The sequence below is a fragment of the Equus caballus genome, chromosome 25, assembly GCF_041296265.1.
Source record: "Equus caballus isolate H_3958 breed thoroughbred chromosome 25, TB-T2T, whole genome shotgun sequence".
Classification (NCBI taxonomy): Eukaryota; Metazoa; Chordata; class Mammalia; order Perissodactyla; family Equidae; genus Equus; species Equus caballus.
The window spans coordinates 38,189,570-38,212,730 of NC_091708.1; the positions used below are offsets into that span (position 1 = coordinate 38,189,570).

General features: G+C 43.8%; 1 protein-coding gene across 10 annotated transcripts in view; it reads left to right on the plus strand.

The window, feature by feature from the left end:
* The window catches only part of MVB12B (multivesicular body subunit 12B), a 188,894-nt gene that overhangs the window by 13,573 nt on the left and 152,160 nt on the right, over positions 1–23,161 (plus strand). For 9 of the 10 annotated variants that reach the window (XM_023628891.2, XM_070251263.1, XM_070251260.1 and 6 more), the window contains exon 2: positions 3,988–4,110. In XM_023628891.2, the coding sequence (XP_023484659.1) occupies positions 3,988–4,110 (123 nt within the window). Of the gene's footprint in view, positions 1–1,585; positions 3,835–3,987; positions 4,111–23,161 lie in introns of those variants that run through there. The other variant, XM_070251259.1, reaches the window with a different exon arrangement.

Here is a 23,161-nt window from a genome sequence, read left to right on the forward strand (position 1 = left end):
TGCGCATGGCATGGAAAAAAACCCTCCTGGTGTGGACAACGCACCTCGCCCTAGCTGACTTCAGCTAGCCCCAGTATGTCCATGCAGCACACACACTCTCACTCATGCTCACACACGCTGTCCCGCCTTGCCGAGAAATCCTCTCGGGGCAGACAGAGGGACAGCTGCCGGGAGTGTGGCTCTGCAGTCCCCAGCCTTGGAAATGATCTGGCAGAGGCTGCACACTCCGGGTAGAGATGGGGATGGGGATTGGGACCAGATGACCTGCAAGGTTGAATTAGGAGGACTAGCTCAAGGTCAGTGTTGCCACTGCACTGCCTCCACCCCAGGAGCAGACGTGACTCCCAGCCTCCACCACCTCCTTCCTTACCTGGGCGTTTACTGAGAACGGACAGAGTTTCAGGCTGGCTCAATCCTCTAATTCTGAGAGATCGCAACATCTGTTATCTTGTCATCTAAAGTACTGGGTCAACTTTTGGCTTCCCTGTAGAGACCCTCCTTCGGGCTATAGCTGGGATGGTAGAAGTTTCCCCAAATTGCCCCCCTCCTCCTCCCGGTGACTTGCAGTTGGTAATGGAGCCCCTGTGTGCTGTCGGTGGCGCTTGCACCGAGCTATACATCAACCGTTCCCTCCCGTGCAGTGATCGGATCTCCCTCATTAGGCCTAAATTTACCTCCGTCCTACACAAACATGGCCTTAGCTCATTTTTATTGTAGTAAATTATTTATGAGGAAAATGTTGAATCTTGAAACTGAGGTGTGAGGGAAATTAATCCCACGTTACTTTTATCTTTCTGTACTTTTTCCCCCTTGCTTCGCTTATTGGGCCATGGCTAGAGAAAGAAGAGCTCTGACATTTTAAAATATAATTAGTGTCGAAGCCACTTTCTCGATCGGGCATCCAATGGGGTGTTGGTCTCTCTCTGCGCGGTGTCGTGGAAAGCAGACCGGACTGGAGAGGGAGGCTGGAGGTCTTGTTCGTCTCTGCCGTCTGCCAGCTGCATGATGTCTGAGAACTCCGGGCAAAATGTGTTTTCTCCTGCAAAATGGGGATAATAGGACCCAGCCACCTCCCAGGTTTGGTGTGAGCATCAGTGGAGACGGAGCCTGAGGAGCATTTTGAGAATTGCAAAGCGCTGTACGAACGCCCCGGAGGTGTGTTAGTGTGTTTTGCGTACAGTTAGGATTTTGAGATAGAGGAGGATGCTGGCTGAGGAGCTGCGGGGGATGAAACCCAGAGTTGTTACAAGCAGGCCTTGGTGTTTTCTGTTTTAGTCTTGCCTTGCCTCTTGCCAGACAGGTTGATGTTGGTCTTCCACACCCTGCTCTCACCCTCCCCTCCCCGGGCAGATTTGCTCTGCAGGCCCACATTAATGGCCTCTTCTCCCCCTCACAGAGGCCTGGCCTGTGACCCTGGGCGCCTGAGTACCCGGTGGTGCCATCCCTTCTGGCTCGAGGCTCCATGCAGCCCGGGAAACGTGGAGTGCTAGTTAATAAATGGCCTTTTGTTAGGAAGGTCAATTGAAGTGACGGTCGAGACGCTGTTAAAAGTAATTTGCAGTCAGAAAATATGTAATTCAGGGCAAGCTGCTTTGAGTGATTGCCTCTGCCATGGATATCTTGGGCGTTTCTCATTAAAAGCTTCCTTTGCTGGTGGTGGTGCTTCCTCCACCGCAGAGCCGGCCCAGGCCCCTGCGCAGCGAGGAGTCATTTGTCTGTATTTCACAAAGGCTGCCTGGATCCCCAGGGTACTGCAGCTGGGGGGGAAGGCAAGAAGAAGGCGTGCATCCGAGATGCTCCGTGCCCGTTGCTCTGCTCCGCGCATCCTCCCATCCTGCAGGCTGGGCTGTGACCATGCACGCAGGGGCACAGGCCGCAGGCTCCTTTGTCTGCCTCAGCAGGAGGCAGCCTGCAGCCATCTTGGAACCTGCTGCAGGGCTGTCTCTCTGGTGCATTCTGGGAGCAGCGCCGTTTCTTTAAGAGCAAATTTACCCCACTGCACTGGATAGCGTGCTTCAGAGCAAAAGAGAGCCGTTGTCATCAGTTCCTCGTGGAGGATACGGTGACCCGAGACATGAATCCATCAAGAAATAAAATATTTCTTGTTTATTCCCATGCTTGCCTCCTCTCCCTCTCTTAGATAGTAGAGGCAGTACTATCTTAATAAAAAAAAAACCTTACCTCGCATGTTCTTTATTAAATTCACAGCGTGATATTTTAGCACTGGCAGAATTCGTGCATTCTGTTAATGAGTTGTTAATTGCAAAGCGTTTTGGTAACCAACAGCAGGTATCGCTATTTTGCAAACTGCAGCAGTGTTGTTTTCATGTTACCAATAATATGGGATTCTCCAGCGTGAAGATACTTTTTGGTCCGTTTTTGTTTTGGATTAGGCTGGTGCACATATTTATTGCTAAACATTCTTTCTTGGGGGCCTACCTGTGTATTTATTCAATAAGTATTTATTTAATGCCTACTGTGGGCAGGAAGCGTGAAGCACTGTGCTTTATGCAGATAAACCTGCCTGGCAAATGAAATTTGAAAACAGAAGTTGATGCAGTGGTCTGGCCTGGTACCCTACCCCCTGCCCTGGGCTTCTAGAACCTTATTTTCAGTATAATCAAGTAAAGCGTAACTTAGTTTGGCTTTTGTGTTAAACAGAAGCTAAGCCTGCGGCTGCTGCCAGGCACTTCCCAGCCTGGATTGAGGACTTGGCTCCCTTGCATTGATGAGTCTGTTTCCGGAGCCTTCTGTAGGTTCCGAGGATGCTGATTACGGGGGTAACTTGCACACAGCATTCTGATGGTTCCGTTTAGGAGGCTGCAGTCATTTTTAATAGCCTCTGCCTTTTCTGATTCTGGGCTGAGAATTAAGAATGCTCTTCCTGCCTGCTTAGTTAGGCAGGGTGTTTGGTTTGCTTTAGAAGTGGGAACCAGCCTTGAGAAATCTGGCAGATCTGCAGCCAGTGGAATTTAATTGCTGCAGAAGGAGGTGGAATTTAACTTGCTCTTTTTCACTGCTTGTCCTTTTAAAAGTACTAAAAGTCATTTACATAAGGTGTTACCTTTTTCATTTGCTTTCTGGTGCACTGCCACTCGAGCTGCGGGGACCCGGTGCTCTCCATATTCTGCTTGTCTCCTCTGGTCACATCAAGAGGCAGTCAACAGCAGAATAATAATTCCAGTTCCCCTCCCTTTCTCTCCAAGTGCCCAGCAAGAATTATGGTCATTGTTAGTGTTGAGCTTTGAGTAAGTGCCCATATGACCTGCGGGATTAAACACAACAAAGGGATCTGCCAGTCCTCTGCCCGCCAGGCTAATCTGCTTTTGCGGAGTGCCTACTGTGCGCCAGGGGCCTCTCCGGGGCCTCCGTTTATGCGACTGCTATTTCTCAGTGCAGCTCTGCAAGTCAGTATCATGACCTCTTCTTGCTCAAAGTCATGGATCCTGGACTACACACCCTTCTTTTGCCTCCGTGCCCAGAACACTTTTGTGTTTTCGAAGCTCTGCCTAATGAGTAGTCCACCCTTGGTTGTAACAGAGGCTGTGGATTTGGAAGTCTGCTCTTCCATAAGGGGATATTGTAAGAGAGAGATGAAAAGTGTCGTTAGACGCCGTGTCTGATTTATCCTCAGTGAAGCTACTGGTGTGTGTTAAGAAGTCAGGCAGCAGGACAGGAGAGTCGAGAATGGTTTGCTTTTGGGTTTGAGTCAAAATCACCTCCTCCAAGCCGGGGCAAGCCCTCATTCACTACGTTAGCTCAGTGTTTCAAAGCTAACTTGCGAAGAGCAGGGGCCAGAGATGATCCGAGTTCTTGACCTGAGGAAAGAGTCAGGTAAGGCCGGGGCTCCCTTAGCCAGTTCAGGTATGCGGACTTAGCTCAGGATGTTTGCCCCAGGATTCTGGTTCTATCTGTTTGAAACTTTATGTTATTCACTTTAAACCCTCAGTTTGAATTTTGTGCTTTCTTCTTCCTTTTCGGAACCAGGACCAATCCACCATGCCTGAAGTCAAGGACCTTTCAGAATCCTTGCCAGAGACGTCGATGGATCCCATCACGGGAGTGGGGGTGGTGGCTTCTCGGAACCGAGCCCCGACGGGCTACGATGTAGTAAGTCAAGATTCACTGACTCAACAAATACTTACCTCCTGTGTTCAAGACTCTCTGAGCCTTGTCTGTAAGATGTGCTTCTTCCCTCCGGGAGCTTAAAAAGGGAGGGAAAGTATCACCGATGGGAAGGTGTGGGGAGTGTCCTGGTTTGGGAGTCAGAAGACCTGACCCCATCTGGGCTGCTTCCTGGCCTTGGCCGTGGCCGAGTCACTTGACCTCTGTGATGCCCATTTTCACCTTCTGTAAAATTAAGTTGGATCAGTTGATTTCCAAAGGCACTTCTAGTTGTGATGTTTCATGAAAAGGATCCAAGAGTCTGAAAGACCCTCGGTGGTTGTCACAGACTGTCCTACACGTATAAATGTCATAAAGGTATTGCCATACGTTTGTATAGCTCTTTACAGTTCACAGAGCGGTCTCCAGCCCGTGGACTCATTTCGCTCTCACAGGCCCCTGGAAGGCTGAGAGGGCAAGTAGCTTTATCTCCACTCAGCTGATTAGCAGCCCCCGAGCTCCGAGAAGGCCAGTGCCGGGTTCCCAGTCCTTGGGAGTGGTGAATCAGGGCCAGAGCCCTCCCAAGTTCAGTTCTCTGACCGGACGCACCCCACAGTGTAGCACAGAACTCGCCGTGCTTTTCAGCAGACTTCCGTGGCGGGGTTCAACAGTGCTGATGGCTGGGATGGGTTATTGTGTTGTTTCAATAGATAAATTCCTATTTGGGTGGAGCTTAAAGAGTGCACGGTAACATCAGGAGGGTTTAGTTAACAGAGGCTGCGTCCTGTATTCCAAGATTCTAACGTGGTCTGATTTTCCTTTCCTCATTTTGTTTATTGTTTTACTCTTTTTCATGGAAAATGCGTACCAAGAATACATAAGAATTAAAGAACATGCGTCTCATTAATAGCATTGAAAGCCTGCCACAGTGATTAGATTGGTGTATCTGATGTCGCAGGCGTGGAAGGGATGCAGTGCCTGGTCCAGAAGCAGCCCTAGGGCAGGGTTTCTTCACCTTGGCACTATTGACATTTTGGGCCAGATAATCAGATAATTTTGTGTTGTGGGGTTATCCTGCGCATGGTAGGATATTCAACCGCATCCCTGGCCTCCATCTACTAGATGCCAGTAGCACCAACCCTCCAGTTGTGACAACCAAAAATGTGTGCAGACATTGCCGGATGTCCGCAGGCAGAGGGGGTGGGCGGGCAAAGTCAGCCCCCATTGAGAACGCCGCCGTAAAGGCAGCTGCATGTCGGGTCAGCCCGCGCTGGGTCCTGGCTGAGGGAAGAGAAGCCGGTTAAAATGCTCCACATCACTTCCCCAACTGTTTGAACATTTATAAACATTTTAAAAGTGAAAGAACGAGGGGATCTTTTTTGACAAAGATTTGAGTCTTACCTGCTGCCTGACTTCAAAGCCCTGTTTGAATGTATAACTTGCCATAAAACAGAATCATTAGATATGGCTCTGTGCCATAAAACTCTTGGGGAAGCTAGTAAAAATGTTCCTGATTTGAGAAGCCAAAGTGTCTTTTGATGAATTAGATATGAAGCAGCTAGCCATGAATCAGGGCAGGGACTCAGTGCTGCCGTCCCTGGAGGACCGGCTCAGGGTTGCTCTCCCCGGAGGGCTCGCGTGGGGGCTCACACCCGCCCATGGGCCTCCCCGTCTTCTTGCTGTTCTCTTCGGCCGGTCTGCGTCTTTAACGTTCTGCTGGTACCTTGGGGGTCATCTTGGATGCGTGGCTAGTGGGCGGCACGTGGCCTCTGCTAGTCTGGTTTTCTGAAAGTCTTGGTGAGTGTGACAGGAGCAGAATCTATCCCTATCATTTTCTCCTAACATCTAGCTCAGGGCAGAAGAGCGCGGTGTCAAATGAGTAAAATTAATAAGCACATTTCATGATTATACCGTCCCGTGCATTACAGTGAAAGGTGAGCAGGGCAAGAGGCTCCAGGGGTCAGCCTGGCAATTACCCAGCCTCGGCACGCCGAGATGGAGAGTGTCCGAGCTCCCTCTCCTAGCCCTTTCAGGGAGAGAGGTGGGGGTCCTCTCTTTGTTCTGGCCGCTGGACTGTTCTCAGATAAGCGTCCGGTTCCCCAGAGGTCTGACCCCGAGTTCAAGGGGAACAGAGGGAGGCCAGGGGGAGGAGAGGCGCTCCCCACTCCTTGTATCCGGAGTTTCGTATGAAGTCAGCATCCAAACCGAGATGTAAGGCCTTTTATGGTGGCTGCAGAGATGCTGAGACAGAACTGCAGTGGCCGAGGAAGCCCTGCTGAGGACTGTGGGGAGCCCTTGCTCCGCCTGTCACATCTGTGGTAGGATGAATCCTTCCTGGGAGGAGAATACGTTAAGTACTGTGACCACGCAGCCCCGAGAGTTAGGGACCAGATGGACTGCCGACCCTGGGTAGCACAGCCGCTTTCAAATGAGCACAGTCCTGTTGCTGCTTGAAGTAAAAGATGCCAAATGTATGTTTCTAAAAATTTAATCTCACAACTTCTCCCCAGGTCAGGGGAAGCTTCTCAGGCTAGGGGGCTGGGGATTATTTGTTGAACTGCCCAATTTATCCTCCCTGTTTTTTCAGTCCTCTCTGAAGTAGCCTCGCCTTTCTGTTCTGCAGCCAGACTCTCAGATCTTAGAGTGACTGGTGCTCGTCTCTGCTGTCAGAGGGCAGGTGGGTGGGTCTCGTGTGTCCTTGTGACGCCACGGTACCTGGTGTAATGACTCTGTGTTCCAGATGTGGCGTTTGCCGAAGGTAGTACGTGCTGTCTTATCATATGTGGATGGTCAGTTTTCAACGAATTGTAATTCCATAGAAGCACTTCGTGCTAAAGCTCCTCTGCACAGAGTTAACTTTTGATTTCCAAGTTACCCTGGGATGGTGCAGAGTCTAGGACCGTCAAGTTGGACGCTTCTCATCACCAGTGTTGGGTGTATTTCTGTGTATTTCCAGTGAAATACATCCTACCTTTTACCTACATTATTTTGCCTTTCTAAATGAGTGTTTACAACTCAGAAGCTAAAGCCACAGCACCGTATTTATGAGATGACTCATTCCTTCCAAAAAGGAAATGTCTTCCTTTGATAATATACTTTTTGGTAATATACTTTCACATGATTACACAGTGTTTTTTGCAAAAACAAATAAAACAAGAAGCCAACAATACAGAGAAAGAATAATCAAACACTCCAGAGTATTTTAATCTTAAATTATTTATTCATCCAACCTTTTTTTGAGTACCTACTATGTGCCAGCTAGGAGCGGGGGATATGGTGGTGAGCAAAAGCATGCACTGTTCCTGCCTTCATGAACCTTACAGTCTAGGGGGGGAGAGAGACAATTAAATGATTACACGAATAAGTGGAAAATAAAATTGCGGTAGATGCTTTGAAGGGAAGTCCTGACAGACTGTTTTATCTTTCAGATCTAGCTTTCCAGATCTATCCATTTCTCTTGCTAAATCCCAGATTATGACAGCATGAAGCCCCTCCGGCTCACTCTAGAGATCGCTTCCTTTCTTCCGTCCCCCGAGACCTGCCAGGTGTTGGTCCTCCAGCTTCTCTGGGCCTTTCCCAGGGCACTGCCCCATGAGTGCTTAGGGTTCTTCAGCTCTGGCTTTCTCCCCTGCCACCACACTGTCACTTTTGTGTTGATGACGTCTGTGAGGTCGCCCTTGGTGGAGTCCAGCTCCCTGGCCAACCTGGCAGCGGCTACTCCCCCCTTTCTGGCCTGAGTGGGGATGGACACTGCTTTCCCCTCTACTCCCTTCTTCTGTGGCCTTCTGTGGTTTCCCATGGAACAGCTGAGACCAGAGTTACTTTAATGAGACCTTTCTGGAGCTTTGAGGATAATGGGAACGAGAGCATACAACTCAGAGCATCTTGACGCCTGCTGCTGAGGCCCAGGTCCTTCCTCCACCCCGCCTGCCCAGCCTCGCCTTTGGCTGCCTTCATTCCACCAAACCCCGGCAGCGGGTGGAGCTGCTGTACCTGGCGTCCCGGCCATCTTGAGTCCAGGTCTCAGAGACATCAGGAGATATTTTTCTTTTTCCTCACTCCAAGGTAAGACTCCTCCATTCCCTTCCTGAGAAACCCCGTCCTACACACAGGAGTCTTTCTGACACAGTGACCCTGAAGTGACAGCTTATCCTATAGTTCCATGACTGTTTCCAGACGTCCAGGTGGGGCATTTTCCAGCTTTTGTGGGCCTCAATCCTCTGGAGGACCCCATCCCTCCAGTTCCTGCTGCAGCAGGTCTGGGATGGACCTGAGAATTTGCATTTCTGACCAGTTCCCAGGTGATGTTGACGCTGCTGGTCCAGGGGCCACACTTTGAGAACTCCTGGTCTAGGTTAAATCGTCTTAGATAATCTCTGCGTGTGGCCACATGTCTGTCTAGGGAGGGCGCTGCCAGCTTTCCTTGTTGTTTTCCAGCCTCTCCTGACTTAGAGTTCAGAAAGCCTTTGAGAATGTGTGTGTATGTTTGTGGGTTTTTTAAAAACCATATTTTACATACACATACAAATAGGATGAAAAAAATAATATATTGAGGGCGTAACTCTATATCAATCCATAAAGATATATCTCATCCTTTAAATAATGCATAATATTTTATTATCTGGTTACACCAAAATTTGGCTAATGATCTCATATTGAAGGACATTTTGTTTCCTTTTTTTTTTTTTTTGCTGAGGAATATTTGCCCTGAGCTAATACCTGTGTCAGTTTTCCTCTATTTTTTTTAATTTTAATTTTAATTTTTTCCGGATGTACATCATATTTCAAATTCTGGATACATTACATCATGTTCACCACCCGAACACTAATTATAGTGCATCCCCTCACATGTGAGCCTAATCACCCCTTTTGCCCTCCCCTTCCCCCCTTCCCCAATGGTAACCACCAGTCCAATCTCCAATGCTATGTGTTTTGTTTTTTTTTTTGTCATTTTTATCTTCTACTTATGAATGAGATCATATGGTATTTGACTTTCTCCCTCTGACTTTTTTCACGCAGCATAATACCCTCAAGGTCCATCCACGTTGTCACAAATGTCCGGATTTCGTCATTTCTTATGGCTGAGTAGTAGTCCATCGTGTATAAATACCACATCTTCTTTATCCATTCATCCCTTGATGGGCACCTAGGTTGCTTCCAAGTCTTGTGTATAATGCTGCAATGAACATAGGGGTGCAAGTATCCTTATGCCTTCCTGTTTTCAAGTTCTTTGGATAAATACCCAGCAGTGGAATAGCTGGATCATATGGTAGATCTATCCTTAATTTTCTGAGGATACTCCAAACTGCTTTCCATAGTGGCTGCACCAGTTTGCACTGCCACCAGCAGTGAACAAGGGTTCCCTTCTCTCCACATCCTCTCCAACACTTGTTGTTTCCTGTCTTGTTAATTATAGCCATGCTGACCCGAGTGAGGTGATACCTCATTGTAGTTTTGATTTGCATTTCCCTGATAGCTAATGATGTTGAGCATCTTTTCATATGCTCGTTGGCCATCTGTATTTCTTCTTTGGAGAAATCTCTGTTCAGATCTTTTGCCCATTTCCTAATTGGATTGTTGGTTTTTTTGTTGTTGAGCTGTATGAGTTCTTTGTATATTTTAGATATTAACCCCTTATCTGATATGTGGTTTGCAAATATCTTTTCCCAATTGTTAGGTTGTCTTTTCGTTTTGTTGATGGTTTCCTTTGCTGTGCAGAAACTTTTTAGTTTGATGTAGTCCCATTTGTTCATTTTTTCTTTTGTTTCCCTTGCCCGGTCAGACATGGGACTTGAAAATATGCTGCTCAGACCAATGTCATAGAGCGTACTGCCTATGTTTTCTTCTAGAAGTCTCATGGTTTCGGGTCTTACATTCAAGTCTTTAATCCATTTTGAGTTGATTTTTGTGCATGGTGTAAGGGAATGGTCTACTTTCATTCTTTTGCATGTGGCTGTCCAGTTTTCCCAACACCATTTATTGAAGAGACTCTCCTTTCTCCATCGTATGCTCTTGGCTCCCTTGTCGAATATTAGCTGTCCATAAACGTGTGGGTTTACTTCTGGGCTCTCAATTTTGTTCCATTGATCTGTGTGTCTGTTTTTGTGCCAGTACCATGCTGTTTTGGTTACTATGGCTTTGTAGTATAATTTGAAATCGGGGAGTGTGATACCTCCAGCTTTGTTCTTTTTTCTCAGGAATCCTTTGGCTATTTGGGGTCTTTTGTTGTTCTATATAAATTTTAGGATTCTTTGTTCTATTTCTGTAAAAAATGTTGTTGGAACTTTAATAGGGATTGCATTGAATCTATAGATTCCTTTAGGAAGTATGGACATTTTAATAATGTTAATTCTTCCAGTCCAAGAGCACAGAATATCTTTCCATTTCTTTGTGTCTTCTTCGATTTCTTTCAACAATGTTTTATAGTTTTCGGTGTACAGATCTTTCACCTCTTTCGTTAAGTTTATTCCTAGGTATTTTATTCTTTTTGTTGCAATTGTAAATGGGGTTGTATTCTTAATTTCTCTTTCTGCTACTTCGTTGTTAGTGTATAGAAACGCAACGGATTTTTGTACATTGATTTTGTATCCTGCAACTTGACTGTATTCCTTTATTATTTCTAAAAGTTTTTTAGTGGACTCTTTAGGGTTTTCTAGATATAAAATCATGTCATCTGCAAAGAGTGGCAGTTTCACTTCTTCTTTTCCAGTGTGGATCCCTTTTATTTCTTTTTCTTGCCTGATTGCTCTGGCTAGGACTTCCAATACTATGTTAAATAAGAGTGGTGACAGTGGGCATCCTTGCCTGGTTCCTGTTCTTAGAGGGATAGCTTTCAGTTTTTCTCCATTGAGAATGATATTTGCTGTGGGTTTGTCATATATGGCCTTTATTATGTTGAGGTATTTTCCTTCTATACCCAATTTATTTAGAGTTTTTATCATAAATGGATGTTGTATCTTGTCAAATGCTTTCTCTGCATCTATTGAGATGATCATGTGATTTTTATTCTTCATTTTGTTAATGTGGTGTATCATGTTGATAGATTTGCGGATGTTGAACCATCCGTGCATCCCCGGATTGAAACCCACTTGATCATGATGTATGATCTTTTTAACGTATTGTTGTATTCGATTTGCTAGTATTTTGTTGAGGATTTTTGCATCGATGTTCATCAGTGATAATGGCCTGTAATTTTCTTTTTTTGTGTTGTCCTTGTCTGGTTTTGGTATCAGGATAATGTTGGCTTCGTAGAATGAGTTAGGAAGCCTCCCCTCCTCTTCAATTTTTTGGAAGATTTTGACAAGAATAGGTATTAAGTCTTCTTTGAATGTTTGGTAGAATTCACCAGGGAAGCCATCTGGTCCTGGACTTTTATTTTTTGGGAGGTTTTTAATTGCTGTTTTGATCTCCTTACTGGTGATCGGTCTATTCAAATTTTCTACATCTTCTTGGTCCAGTTTTGGAAGGTTGTATGTTTCTAAGAATTTATCCATTTCTTCTAGATTATCCAATTTGTTGGCATATAGCTTTTCATAGTATTCTCTTATTATCTTTTGTATTTCTGAGGTGTCCGTTGTAATCTCTCTTCTTTCGTTTCTGATTTTATTTATTTGAGCCTTCTCTCTTTTTTTCTTGGTGAGTTTAGCTAAGGGTTTGTCAATTTTGTTTATCTTTTCGAAGAACCAGCTCTTGGTTTCATTAATTTTTTCTATTTTTTTTAGTCTCTATTTCGTTAATTTCTGCTCTGATTTTTTTTATTTCCTTCCTTCTGCTGATTTTGGGCTTTGTTTGTTGTTCTTTTTCCAGTACCTTTAGGTGCACTTTTAGATTGTCTATTTGGGACTTTTCTTCTTTGTTGAGGTAGGCCTGAATTGCTATAAACTTCCCTTGTAGAACCGCTTTTGCTGTATCCCACAGATTTTGGTATGTCGTGTTTTCATTTTCATTTGTCTCCAGGAATTTTTTTATTTCTTCTTTGATTTCTTCATTGACACAGTCATTGTTCAGTAGCATTTTGTTCAATCTGCACATTTTTGTGGCTTTTCTGGTTTTCTTTCTGTAGTTGATTTCCAGTTTCATACCTGTGTGGTCAGAAAAGATGCATGGTATTATTTCGATCTTCTTAAATTTATTGAGACTTGTTTTGTGGCCTAATATGTGATCAATCCTGGAGAATGTTCCATGGGCATTTGAAAAGAATGTGTATTCTGTGGTTTTTGGATGGAATGTTCTGTATATATCTACTAAGTCCATCTGGTCTAATGTGTCCTTTAAGGCGAGTGTTTCCTTATTGATCTTCTGTTTGGATGATCTATCCATTGGTGTAAGTGGAGTGTTGAAGTCCCCTCCTATTATTGTGTTACTGACTATTTCTCCTCTTATGTCTGTTAATAATTGCTTTATATATTTAGGTGCTCCTATGTTGGGTGCATAGATATTTACAAGTGTTATATTTTCTTGTTGGATTGTTCCCTTTATCATTATGTAGTGCCCGTCTTTGTCTCTTATTACAGTTTTTGATTTAAAGTCTATTTTGTCTGATATAAGTATTGCTACCCCCACTTTCTTTTCTTTGCCATTTGCGTGGAATATCTTTTTCCATCCTTTCACTTTCAGTTTGTGAGTGTCTGTAGGTCTGAAGTGTGTCTCTTGTATGCAGCATATACATGGGTCTTGTTTTTTTATCCAGTTGGCTACCCTATGGCATTTGATTGGAGCATTTAATCCATTGACATTTAAAGTAGCTATTGATAAATATGTATTTATTGCCATTTTGTCACTTTTTCTTTTTTTTGAGTGTTTTAGTAGTTCTTCTCAGTTCGTTTCTTTTGCTCTCTTCACTTGTGGTTGGATGGCTATCTTTAGTAATATGTTTGATTTCTTTTGTCTTACTTTTTTTCCTGCTTGTTATAGGTTTCTGGTTTGTGGTTACCATGAGGATCCTATTTAATATATTATGCATATAACAGTCTATATTGAGTAGATAGACTCTTTAGCTTGACCTCTTTCTGAAAGCTCTACTTTTTCACTCCCCTCCTCCCACATTATATGTTTTTCACATCATTATATAGTCTTTTGTTTGGTGTGTATATCCATTACCCTCTTATCATTGAAATAGGTAATTTTAGTACATTTGTCTTTTAACCTTCATATTACCTTCACAGGTAGTTGATCTGCTGTCTTTACTATACTTTTACCTTACAAGTGATTTTATTTCCTGTTTTTTCTTGTTGTTGTTTTAGGTTTTTTTGATTATTTTTTTTCTTTTATCTCTATTTGTGGTCATTACTTTCCCACTTATAAAAGTCCCTTCAGCATTTCTTGCAGAACGGGTTTCTTAGTGATAAACTCCTTTAATTTTTGCTTGTCTGGGAAGCTCTTTATCTCTCTTTCCATTCTGAATGACAGCCTTGATGGATAGAGTATTCTTGGTTGTAGGTTTCTTCCTTTCAGCACTTCAAATATGTTGTCCCATTCTCTTCTTGCCTGTAGGGTCTTGGCTGAGAAGTCTGTTGACAGCTTGATGGGCTTCCCTTTATATGTCACTTGTGGCCTTTCTCTTGCTGCTTTTAGGATTCTCTCTTTGTCTTTAATTTTAGACATTTTGATTATAATATGTCTTGGTGTTGGCCTCTTTGGGCTTCTCTTATTTGGAGCTCTCTGTGGTTCCTGAACTTGGATGTCTGTTTCCTTCCTCAGGTGAGGAAAATTTTCCTCTATTATTTCGAGAAATAAATTTTCTGCCTCTTTGTCTCTCTCTTCTCCTTCTGGGATCCCTATAATCTGAACGTTAGCACGCTTGATATTGTCCCAGAGTTCCCTTACACTGTTCTCATTCTGTCTAATTCTTTTTTCTCTTTTCTGTTCTGCTTCGGTGATTTCCTCTAATCTTTCGTCTAGCTTGCTGATCCGTTCTTCTGCTTCCTCTGCTCTGCTATTGAGTCCCTCTAGTGAATTTCTCATTTCCAGTATTGTATTCTTCATTTCTGATTGGTTCTTTTTTATATCTTCCAATTCTTTGCTGATGTGCTCACTGTGTTCATTCATTCTTCTCTGCGTATCTGTGAGCATCCTCATTATATTTTGTTTGAATTCCTTGTCAAGGAGGTCGCTAGTTTCTGTTTCACTTAGTTCTTTTTCTGGTGTTTTGTAGTGTTCCCTTGCTTGGAAAGTATTCCTTTGCCTCCTCATTATGCCTCTTTCTCTGTGCTATTTTCTTTGTACTAGGTGAGTTGGCTATGTCTCCTGATCTTGGAGAAGTGGCCCTATGTATGAGATGCCTTATGAGGCCCAGCAGTGTGCTTCCCTCTCGTCACCAGACCATAAGAACCAGGAGTGACCCCTTTGTGGGCTACTTGTGTCCTTCTGCTGTGGCGGGGTTGCTCCCACTGCAGGTACCCAGGGAGTCTGATCTTTCCTTCCCTGGCCAGCTGTTTGTAAATCCGGTTTGGAGGGGCCTCAGCACTGTTGGCTACAAAGTCTATTAGCACATTCTTATTGCAAGTGTCCTCTTAATTGGGTTGGTACCCAGTGTGGCTGGTTGCTAGGCTCAGGGGCGTACAGTTGTGATAGGCCTGAGGCCAACAAGGCTGATGTCAGTTCTCTTAGGAGTGCAGCTGAGTGGGGCTAGCCCTTGGCATGGAGGCACTCAGTTGTTTCAGGCAGTTTTCCTCTATTTTGTATGTGGGTTGCTGGCATAGCATGGCTGCTGACGATTAGTGTAGGTCCGTTTTAGAGAACAAAACCTGGGCTGCCGAAGCAGAGCGCGCCGAACTTAACCACTAGGCCACGAAGCCGGCCCCATTTTTTGTTTTTAATAAGATAAACCACATCCTTCGATACGTATCTTGGCATGGTTGTCTTATTAGCTCTGTAGAATAATATCGTGGGTTGAAATTACTGGGCCAGGGTAGTCGTATTTTAAATTTGATAAAAATTGCTCATTGCGTTCCAGAAAGGTTGTGACATTTTGTCAGTTTCTATTCTCACTCAAGTGGGTGCGAGTAAAATGAATTTTTAGGGGGGGTGATGACTTGACTGAGTCTCCCCTCCCTCCAGGCTTTGTGCCTGACTTACTGTCACACTGGTACCTCTCAGATGGGCACATCTATGAGAGCGAGGGCCTGAATGATAATATGCACCCTTGTTTCTGTGGTAGTCATGGGTCTTCTCCCCAAGAAGTGTCTCATCTCCGATAACCAGATATAAGACAAAACTCCGAATTCTTTAATTTGGCACACGTGATTTCAGTGTATTTTCCAGTCTCACCTCCTTCTACTCACTTCTCCTCCAGCCTCATGGAACCTCTCACTTTTGCATCTTCAGAATAAGCAGGAACTTTGTACCATCATACCTTTGAACTCACTCTTTCCATATTTCTGAGATTGCTGTACTCCCATCCCCTTTTCTGGGTGAAATTTCATTCCTCCTTCAAAATCCATTTGAATGGCTCCTTGGTGAAACTTTCCCTGACGTTCCTCCTCATTTATTTATTCACGCGTTGGTTTCAAAAGTGTTCATTGACCACCTCCTATTGTGCAAGGCACTGGGAGTCCCAGTATTCTGGGAATGTCGGGTTCCAACAGGTGGAAGGTGAGAGATGGATGGGCCGTGGATGGGACCAGATCCAACAGAGGATCGTAGCCACAGGGAGGAGTTTGGCTATTATTCTGAGGGTGGTGGGGGTCATTAAAGGACTTTAAGGAAAAGAAGTGCTCAGATTTGTGTTTTGAAAAGTTCTCTTGGTGCGTACAGCAAGGAAAATACATGAGGGTGTAGGTACTGAGGCAAGTGGGTGAGTTTAGTGTAGGGTGAGAGGGCAGTAGCCTAACCCAGAGTATTGACAGTGGAGATGGAAAGAAGTGGATGGATCCGAGGGACAGGGGAATTAGACATGGGGACCTAAGTACTTATTCTTTTGCAGAAAAAATGGGTTAAATGTTGCGAGACGGGTGCCGAGGTGAGGAAAGGGAAGGACCAGAATGACACGGGGGTATCTTGCTGGGTAGCTGGGGGGATGTTGATGCTCTCTGTTGAGATGGGAACGTAGACAACCAGGGGGCCTGGGTGGGAGGAAGACGGTCGGTTTAGTTTTGGATGAGCTGCGTTTGAAGTGCGGTGTGACATCTAGGAGGAGGTGTCGAGCAGCCTAGGTCTGGAGCGAGTCCTGGGTGTCACCGTCACAGAGCAGAGACCGTGGCATAACTGAAATGGTCCTGTCATCTTAGACTGCATGTCAGAGGCCCCTGGAGTATCACTGATTAGGGACAGACCTGGAGGAGGCACTGAAAAGGGAAATGGGGCTGAGTATCCAGAGAGGTAGGGAAAACTAGTAAGAAACTGAAGGAAAAGAGTCTTTCTAGAAGAAGGGGTGCTCAGAAATGTTCAAAATTGCCTAATGGGTAAGTGAAATGAGGCTGAAAGGTTTCTGCTGGGTTTAATGACCAGGAGGGGGTTGTGAACTTGGGGGCAGGCTCAGAAGCAAGCTTGGGGCGGACTTGAGGGGCCCACCTGAAGTGGGAGGTGACCAGAGAGGCCAAGAGTGCAGATGGGCTTAAAAGAAGAGAGGACAGAGGGAGGGTGGGACCTAGAGGACGATGACATGGGATGACATGGGGTCAGGAGTCTTTTTTTCTTTGTTTAAAGGCCGGCAAGTGTTGCGCATGTTCAGTTGCTGTGGGAAGGAACCAGCCGTGAGGGAGGGCTGGCGATACAGGAGAGAGAGGGGCTGATGAAGCGAGGCCCAGGAGCGGGCAGCAGACTTGGCATCCAAAGCTGGTCAGAGAGAGGCCCTGGAAGTTATGTCTGTGTAGCCGCTGCTCCTGCCAGCCGCTGCGTGCCGGGAAGCCGGCCTTGGTCATGGCCTCTCACCCCCAAGTGGGCCTCCTTGGGCAGCACATAGACCAGTCCCATAGGTCTCCATTACCCCTTTCTTTCTGCTCTCCCTCTTCTCTCAATACTGCTGTTTATTTCAGAAACTAGCTGGACAACAAAACATTTCTTAAAAACGTTGGACCTGTATAATTCATATATGCCCTAAATGTGTTTGAATTTTCTAAATAATCGGGGGTTTCAAATGCTTGAACTGTCAAATGTGAGGGGCTTTGCGGGTACCGGAGAGATTGGCCCCTCTCTGGACCAGTGAGCCATGTCTAGGGAGCATAGAGAGGGGTCAGTTTAAAATCCTAAACCTGCAAACGGAGTCCTGTTTTTTACTTACCAAAGTGGTAAAAGAAAAAAATAACCTCCTAAGAGCTGATGCAGGTTCCAAACACGCTGGTATTTTTATATAGTGTGCAAGGAATGTAAAAAAAATCACGTGAGAAGCACGTGAAGATGGTAACGATATCTTATTAAAAACAGATGGTAGATACCAAGTGGAAACTGTGGGACATAATCATGTGTCCAGTCTGATCACACCTGTCACGTGGATCTCCCCTCCAGAAAGCTGAAGTCGTCGGGGGGGCCCCCGAGCAGGGCAGGAAGAGGCCGCACTTGTTCCTCATGGCCAGAGGACAGTGAGAGACCGCAGCCTTCTGAAGCCCTGCCTCCTTGAAGCGAGTGCAGAAGCAAACGCAGAAGCGAGAGGCCGCAGCTTCCTCCTGCTGCCTCCAGTCCCCCCCCATCCCGGCTCTGCTGTCCGGGGCCTACTCCCAACGGCGGAAGTGACCACAGAAGGAGACCCGCCCCCACATTGGTTTGTTTTCAGAACCGCAGCTTGTTTTGATAAAAGGCACCAGGTGTTCTCCCTTTTGTTTTGTTAGAAAATACATTAAACTGAGATTTACTGAAAACATGGAAAATGGTTTTATGACCAGCCCTGGGGCCCTTGTTTCCTGTGGCCTGGATTAGCAAACTTCAGGTAACTCTTGCATCTTCCCTGCACATTCCCGTGTGCCCTGCAGAGCCCGGGCCCCGGGGGGCAGAGCCATGCCCCGGAGGGGAGGATGCACGTGCACAGTGCCTGGCTTCCAGGAGCCGTGTGAGAGCACACACCGGCGCTGTTAGGAAGATTCTGTCAGAAACAGTGGCTTAAATTATGAACTTTGGTTTTGGCCCAAAGGGTTTATTCTCACTGCTGGCTTATTCTGTAGCTGGTTCATTTGGAAAGTGGAGAGGGCCGGTGGGAACAGTGCAGTATTCTGGGACTTCCTCCCGTTCACTAAAACGTCCTATCCGCTATTTAGAATGGCTCCTGACAAAGAAACCTCGATTGCTTGGATTAATTTCAAAGATGAGGGACTTGCTTTAATTTTTCTTTCACTTTTTTCAGTTAAACTTTTTATTTTGAGATAATCGTAGATTCGGTTGTAAGATGTAATCGGGGAGATCTTGTTTTTAGCCATTTTTTTCCCCCAGTGTAGCATCTTGCAAGCTCTAGTGCAGGATCACGACCTGGATATTGACACTGATGCAGTCATTCTGGTTTTAAAATGTACATGGGATTTAATTTTTATTCAGGGATGGTGAGGTCAACAGATCAGGAGACAGCTGGCTTTGGAAAGATAGTTTGTTCCCACAGTTCTCAAGAGGAGGGAGCTGTCATGCCATGCAGGGCCACCTGGGGAAGCGCCAGCCTTGGTCAGGAGGCAGAGGCAGCGAGTGGACAGTGTGGGCAAGGCCCTTACTATGGTTCCTGTGGGAAAGGCAAGGCAAGGCAAGGTCAGCAGACTCTGGACTGTCTAGTTCAAATAAGTTCAGCGGGCTCTGGGCCTTAGGGGTGGTCTCTAGTCAGATACCTGGCCCTGGGGTGATTTTGGATGGAGGATAGTGTCCAGACTGAAGGAGCCTGCTGAAAGGGGGCAGATGGGGATACGGACTCAGAATTGGTTGGTTTGCATGTCAAAAGTGTGCTCCCAGGCAAGTTGTTTACTATCTCTAGGAATTAGCTAACCCCCTTAACCACTGACGACCACTAGTTTGTTCTCCATGACTACAATTTTGTCATTTCAGGAATGTTACATAGATGGCATCTTACAGCATATAACCTTTTGGGATTGGCTTTTTTTGTTTTTCAAAAACTTAGCAGGGGCCTGCCCCGTGGCCGAGTGCTTAAGTTCGCGCACTCCGCTTTGGCGGCCCGGGGTTTCACTGGTTCGGATCCTGGGCACGGACATGGCGCTGCTCTTCAGGCCATGCTGAGGCAGCATCCCACATAGCACAACCAGAGGCACTCACAACTAGAATATACACCTGTGTACTGGGGAGCTTTGAGAAGAAAAAGACAAAAAAAAAGAAGATTGAACAACAGTTGTTAGCTCAGGTGCCAATCTTTAAAAAAAAAAACCCCAAAAACAAACAAACAAAAATTTAGCATCTTTCTCTGGAGATTCGTCTGGAGACTCCATTGCATGTGTCAGTAGTTTGTTCCTTTTTATCGCTGAATAGTATTCATTGATATGGCCCCACCAGGATTTGTCTAAGCATTTACCCATTGAAGGACATCTTGGTTGTTTCCAGTTTGGGGCTGTTAGGAATAAAGCTGCTATAAATCCCCGTGTACAGGTTTTTATGTTAACCTGAGTTTTCGTTCCTCTGGGATGAATGTCTAGGAGTGCGATTGCTGCTTATACAGTAGTTACATGTTTAGTTTTTAAAGAAAATGTCGAACTGCTTTCCTGTGTGGCTGTAACATTTTACATTCCACCGGTAATGTCTGAATGGTCCAGCATTTGTTATTTTCAATATTTTTTTTGCTTTAGCCATTCTCATAGGTGTGTCGTGGTAACTCATTTGCTTTTAATTTGTATTACTCTAGGGGCTAATGATGTTGGACATCTTTTCACGTGCGTATTTGCCATCTCTGTATCTTCAGTGAACTATGTCTTCATGTCTTACTCATTGTCTAATTGGGTGGTTTGGTTTTTTGCCGTTGAGTCTGAAGAGTTCTTTGTATATTCTAGGTATGAGTCTTTTGTTGGTTAGGTGGTTTGCAAATATTTTTCCCTAGTCTGTGCTTGTGTTTTTATCTTACTAGGGGCTTTTACAGAGCAAAAGTTTTAAAACTTGACTAAGACTAATTTATCAATTTTTCCATTTATCCATCATGTTTTTGGTGTGAAATCTAAGAATTCTTAGCCTCGCCCTAGATCCTGAAGATTTTCTCCTGTTTTTTTCCTTCAAGGTTATAGTTTTGCATTTAACATCTAAGTCTGTGATACATTTTGACTTAGTTCTTGTGTAAGAGTGGTGAGAGTGGATATCCTTGCCTTATTCCTGATCAGAGGGGGAAAACATTTAGTCTTTGACCATTAAGTATAATATTAGCTGTAGGTTTCTTTGTAGATGCTCTTTATCAAGTTGAGGAAGTTCTTTTCCTGTTTTTCTGAGAATTTTTATCATGGATGGGTGCTGAATTTTGTTAAATGCCTTTTCTCCTTTGATATGCTTGTGTAATGTTTTTTCTTTAGCTTGTTAACATGGTATATTTCATTGATTGATTTTTGAATAATGAACCATTCCTTGCATTCCTTGAATAAATCCCACTTGGTCATGGTGTATAATTCTTTTTATTTATTGCTGAATTCTCTTTGCTAATATTTTGTTAAGAATATTTGTGTCTATATCCATGAAGGATATTGATCTGTAGTTTGCTTTTTTTCTGTTGTTTTAGTCTGGTTTGGTAATCCCAGATTCATAAAATGAATTGGAAAGTGTTCTCTCCTCTGTTTTCTGGAAGAGATTGTGTAGAATTGGTGTTAATTAAATGTTGGGTAGGATTGAAATATTAGGTAGAATTCTCCAATGAGATCATCCGGACATGGAGATTTATTTTTTGGAAGTTTTAAAGTTACTAATTCAATTTCCTTACTAGTAATAGGGCTACTAAAATAATCTTTTTCATTTTGGTTAAGTTGTGGTACTGTGTGATTTTCGAGGATTTGATCCATTTCATCTTAGTTGTTAAATTTATGTGTGCACGATTGTTTGTAGCATTCCTTTATTATCCTTTTGATGTCTGCAGAGTCCCTAATAATATTTTCTCTGTTTCTGATATTGACAATTTGTATCTTCTCTCTTTTTTCTTTGTCAGTCTTCCCAGAAGTTTGTCAGTTTTGTTAACCTTTTCAAAAAACCACCTCTTTTTAAATTGATTTTTCTGTTTTCAGCTTCATTGATTTCTGCTTTTATCTTTATTTCCTTCCTTCTGCTTGGTTTGGGTTTATTTTGCTCTTTTTCTAGATTCTTGAGGTAGGAGCTTAGATTATTGATTTGAGATTTTTCCTCATTTCCAATGTATACATTTAGTGCTGTAAATTTCCCTCGCAGCACAGCTTTAGCTATGTCCCACAAATTGTCATATGTTTTCCTTCTGTTCACTCTATTTTTTAATGTCCTTTTAGACTTCTTTGACCCATGGATTATTTAGAATTATGCTGTTTAGTTTCCAAGCATTTAGAGATTTTTCTGTAGTCTTTCTTGGGCTGATTTCTAGTCTGATTCCATTGTGATTGGACTACACACTCTGTATGATTTCACTTCTTTTAAAATTGTTGAGGTTTGTTTTATAGCCCATGAAATGGTCTATTTTGGCATATATTCCAAAGTCACTTGACAAGACTGTTGTATTCTGCTGTTATTGACTATATTTTCTTTCAATGTTGATTAGATTCTCTTGGTTGATATCAATTAGATCCTCTTGGTGTTGTGTGTTCTTCTGTATCCTTGCTAGTTTTCTTTCCAGTCATTCTATCAATTTTTGAGAGAGGAGTGTTGAAGTCTCCAGCTATAATTTTGAAATTGTCTTTTTTTCTCTTCAGTTGTATCAGTTTTTTCTTCACATATATTTTGCATTGCTGTTGTCTGCTGCATACTCATTTAGGACTGCTATGTCTTTTTGGTGTATTGACCATTTTATCATTATATATTATCCCTTTGTGTCGGGTAATTTTCTTAGCTCTGAGTCTATTTTATCTGATAACGATATAGCTACTCCTGCTTCCTTTTAATTAACGTTTTCATGATAAATCTTTTTCCATACTTTTACTTTCAACCAGCCTATAGCATTATATTTGAAATAAATTTTTTATAGATAGTGTATAGTTAGATCATGTTTTTAAATCTACTCTACCAGGGGCTGGCCCTGTGGCTGAGGGGTTAAGTTTGTGTTCTCCTCTTTGGTGGCGCATGGTTTGCCAGTTCAGATCCTGGGTGCAGACCTACACACCACGAATCAAGCCATGTTGTGGTGGCATCTCACATAGAAGAACTAGAATGACCTACAACTAGGATATACAACTATGTACTGGGGCTTTGGGGAGAAAAAAAAAAACAGGAAGATTCGTAATAGATGTTAGCCCTGGGCTGATCGTCCTCACCAAAAAGAAAAAGTTAAAAAAATTATCTACTCTGTCAATCTCTGTCTTTTAATTCGTATGTTTAGACCATGTATATTTAATGTAATTATTGATATGTCAGAGCTTAAACCTGCCATTTTATTGTTTATTTTCTGTTTGTTCTCATTTCTTTATTCTTTTTCCTCCCTTCCTATGGATTACTTGAACATTTGTTAGAATTCCATTTTAGTTTATTTGTTTTTTAGTGTATTTCTTTTTCTTTTTTCCTCTAAAGATTGGCACCTGAGCTAACAACTGTTGCTAATCTTTTTTTTGTTGTTTTTTTTTTGCTTTTTCTCCCCAAATCTCCCCATTACATAGTTGTATATTTTAGTTGTGGGTTCTTCTAGTTGTGACATGTGGGACACCATCTCAACATGGCCTGATAAGCAGTGCCATGTCCACGCCCAGGATCCGAACCAGTGAAACCCTCGTCCACCGAAGGGGAGAGCATGAATTTAACCACTCGGCCACAGGGCTGGCCCCCAGAAGTGTATTTCTTTGTACAGCTTTTTTAGTGGCTGCTCTAGGCATCACATTTTGTGTGTGTGTGTGTGTATGTTAACAATCTACTGGTAGCATCATTTTACTAGTTCAATTGAAGTGTAGAACCCTTACTCTCTTTTATATCCTTTTACCCTCCCTCATTTATAACATTAAATAGTTCCTCTGTGAAAATTTAGAACCATATCAGTGTTATAATTTTTGCTTCTTCCATCAAA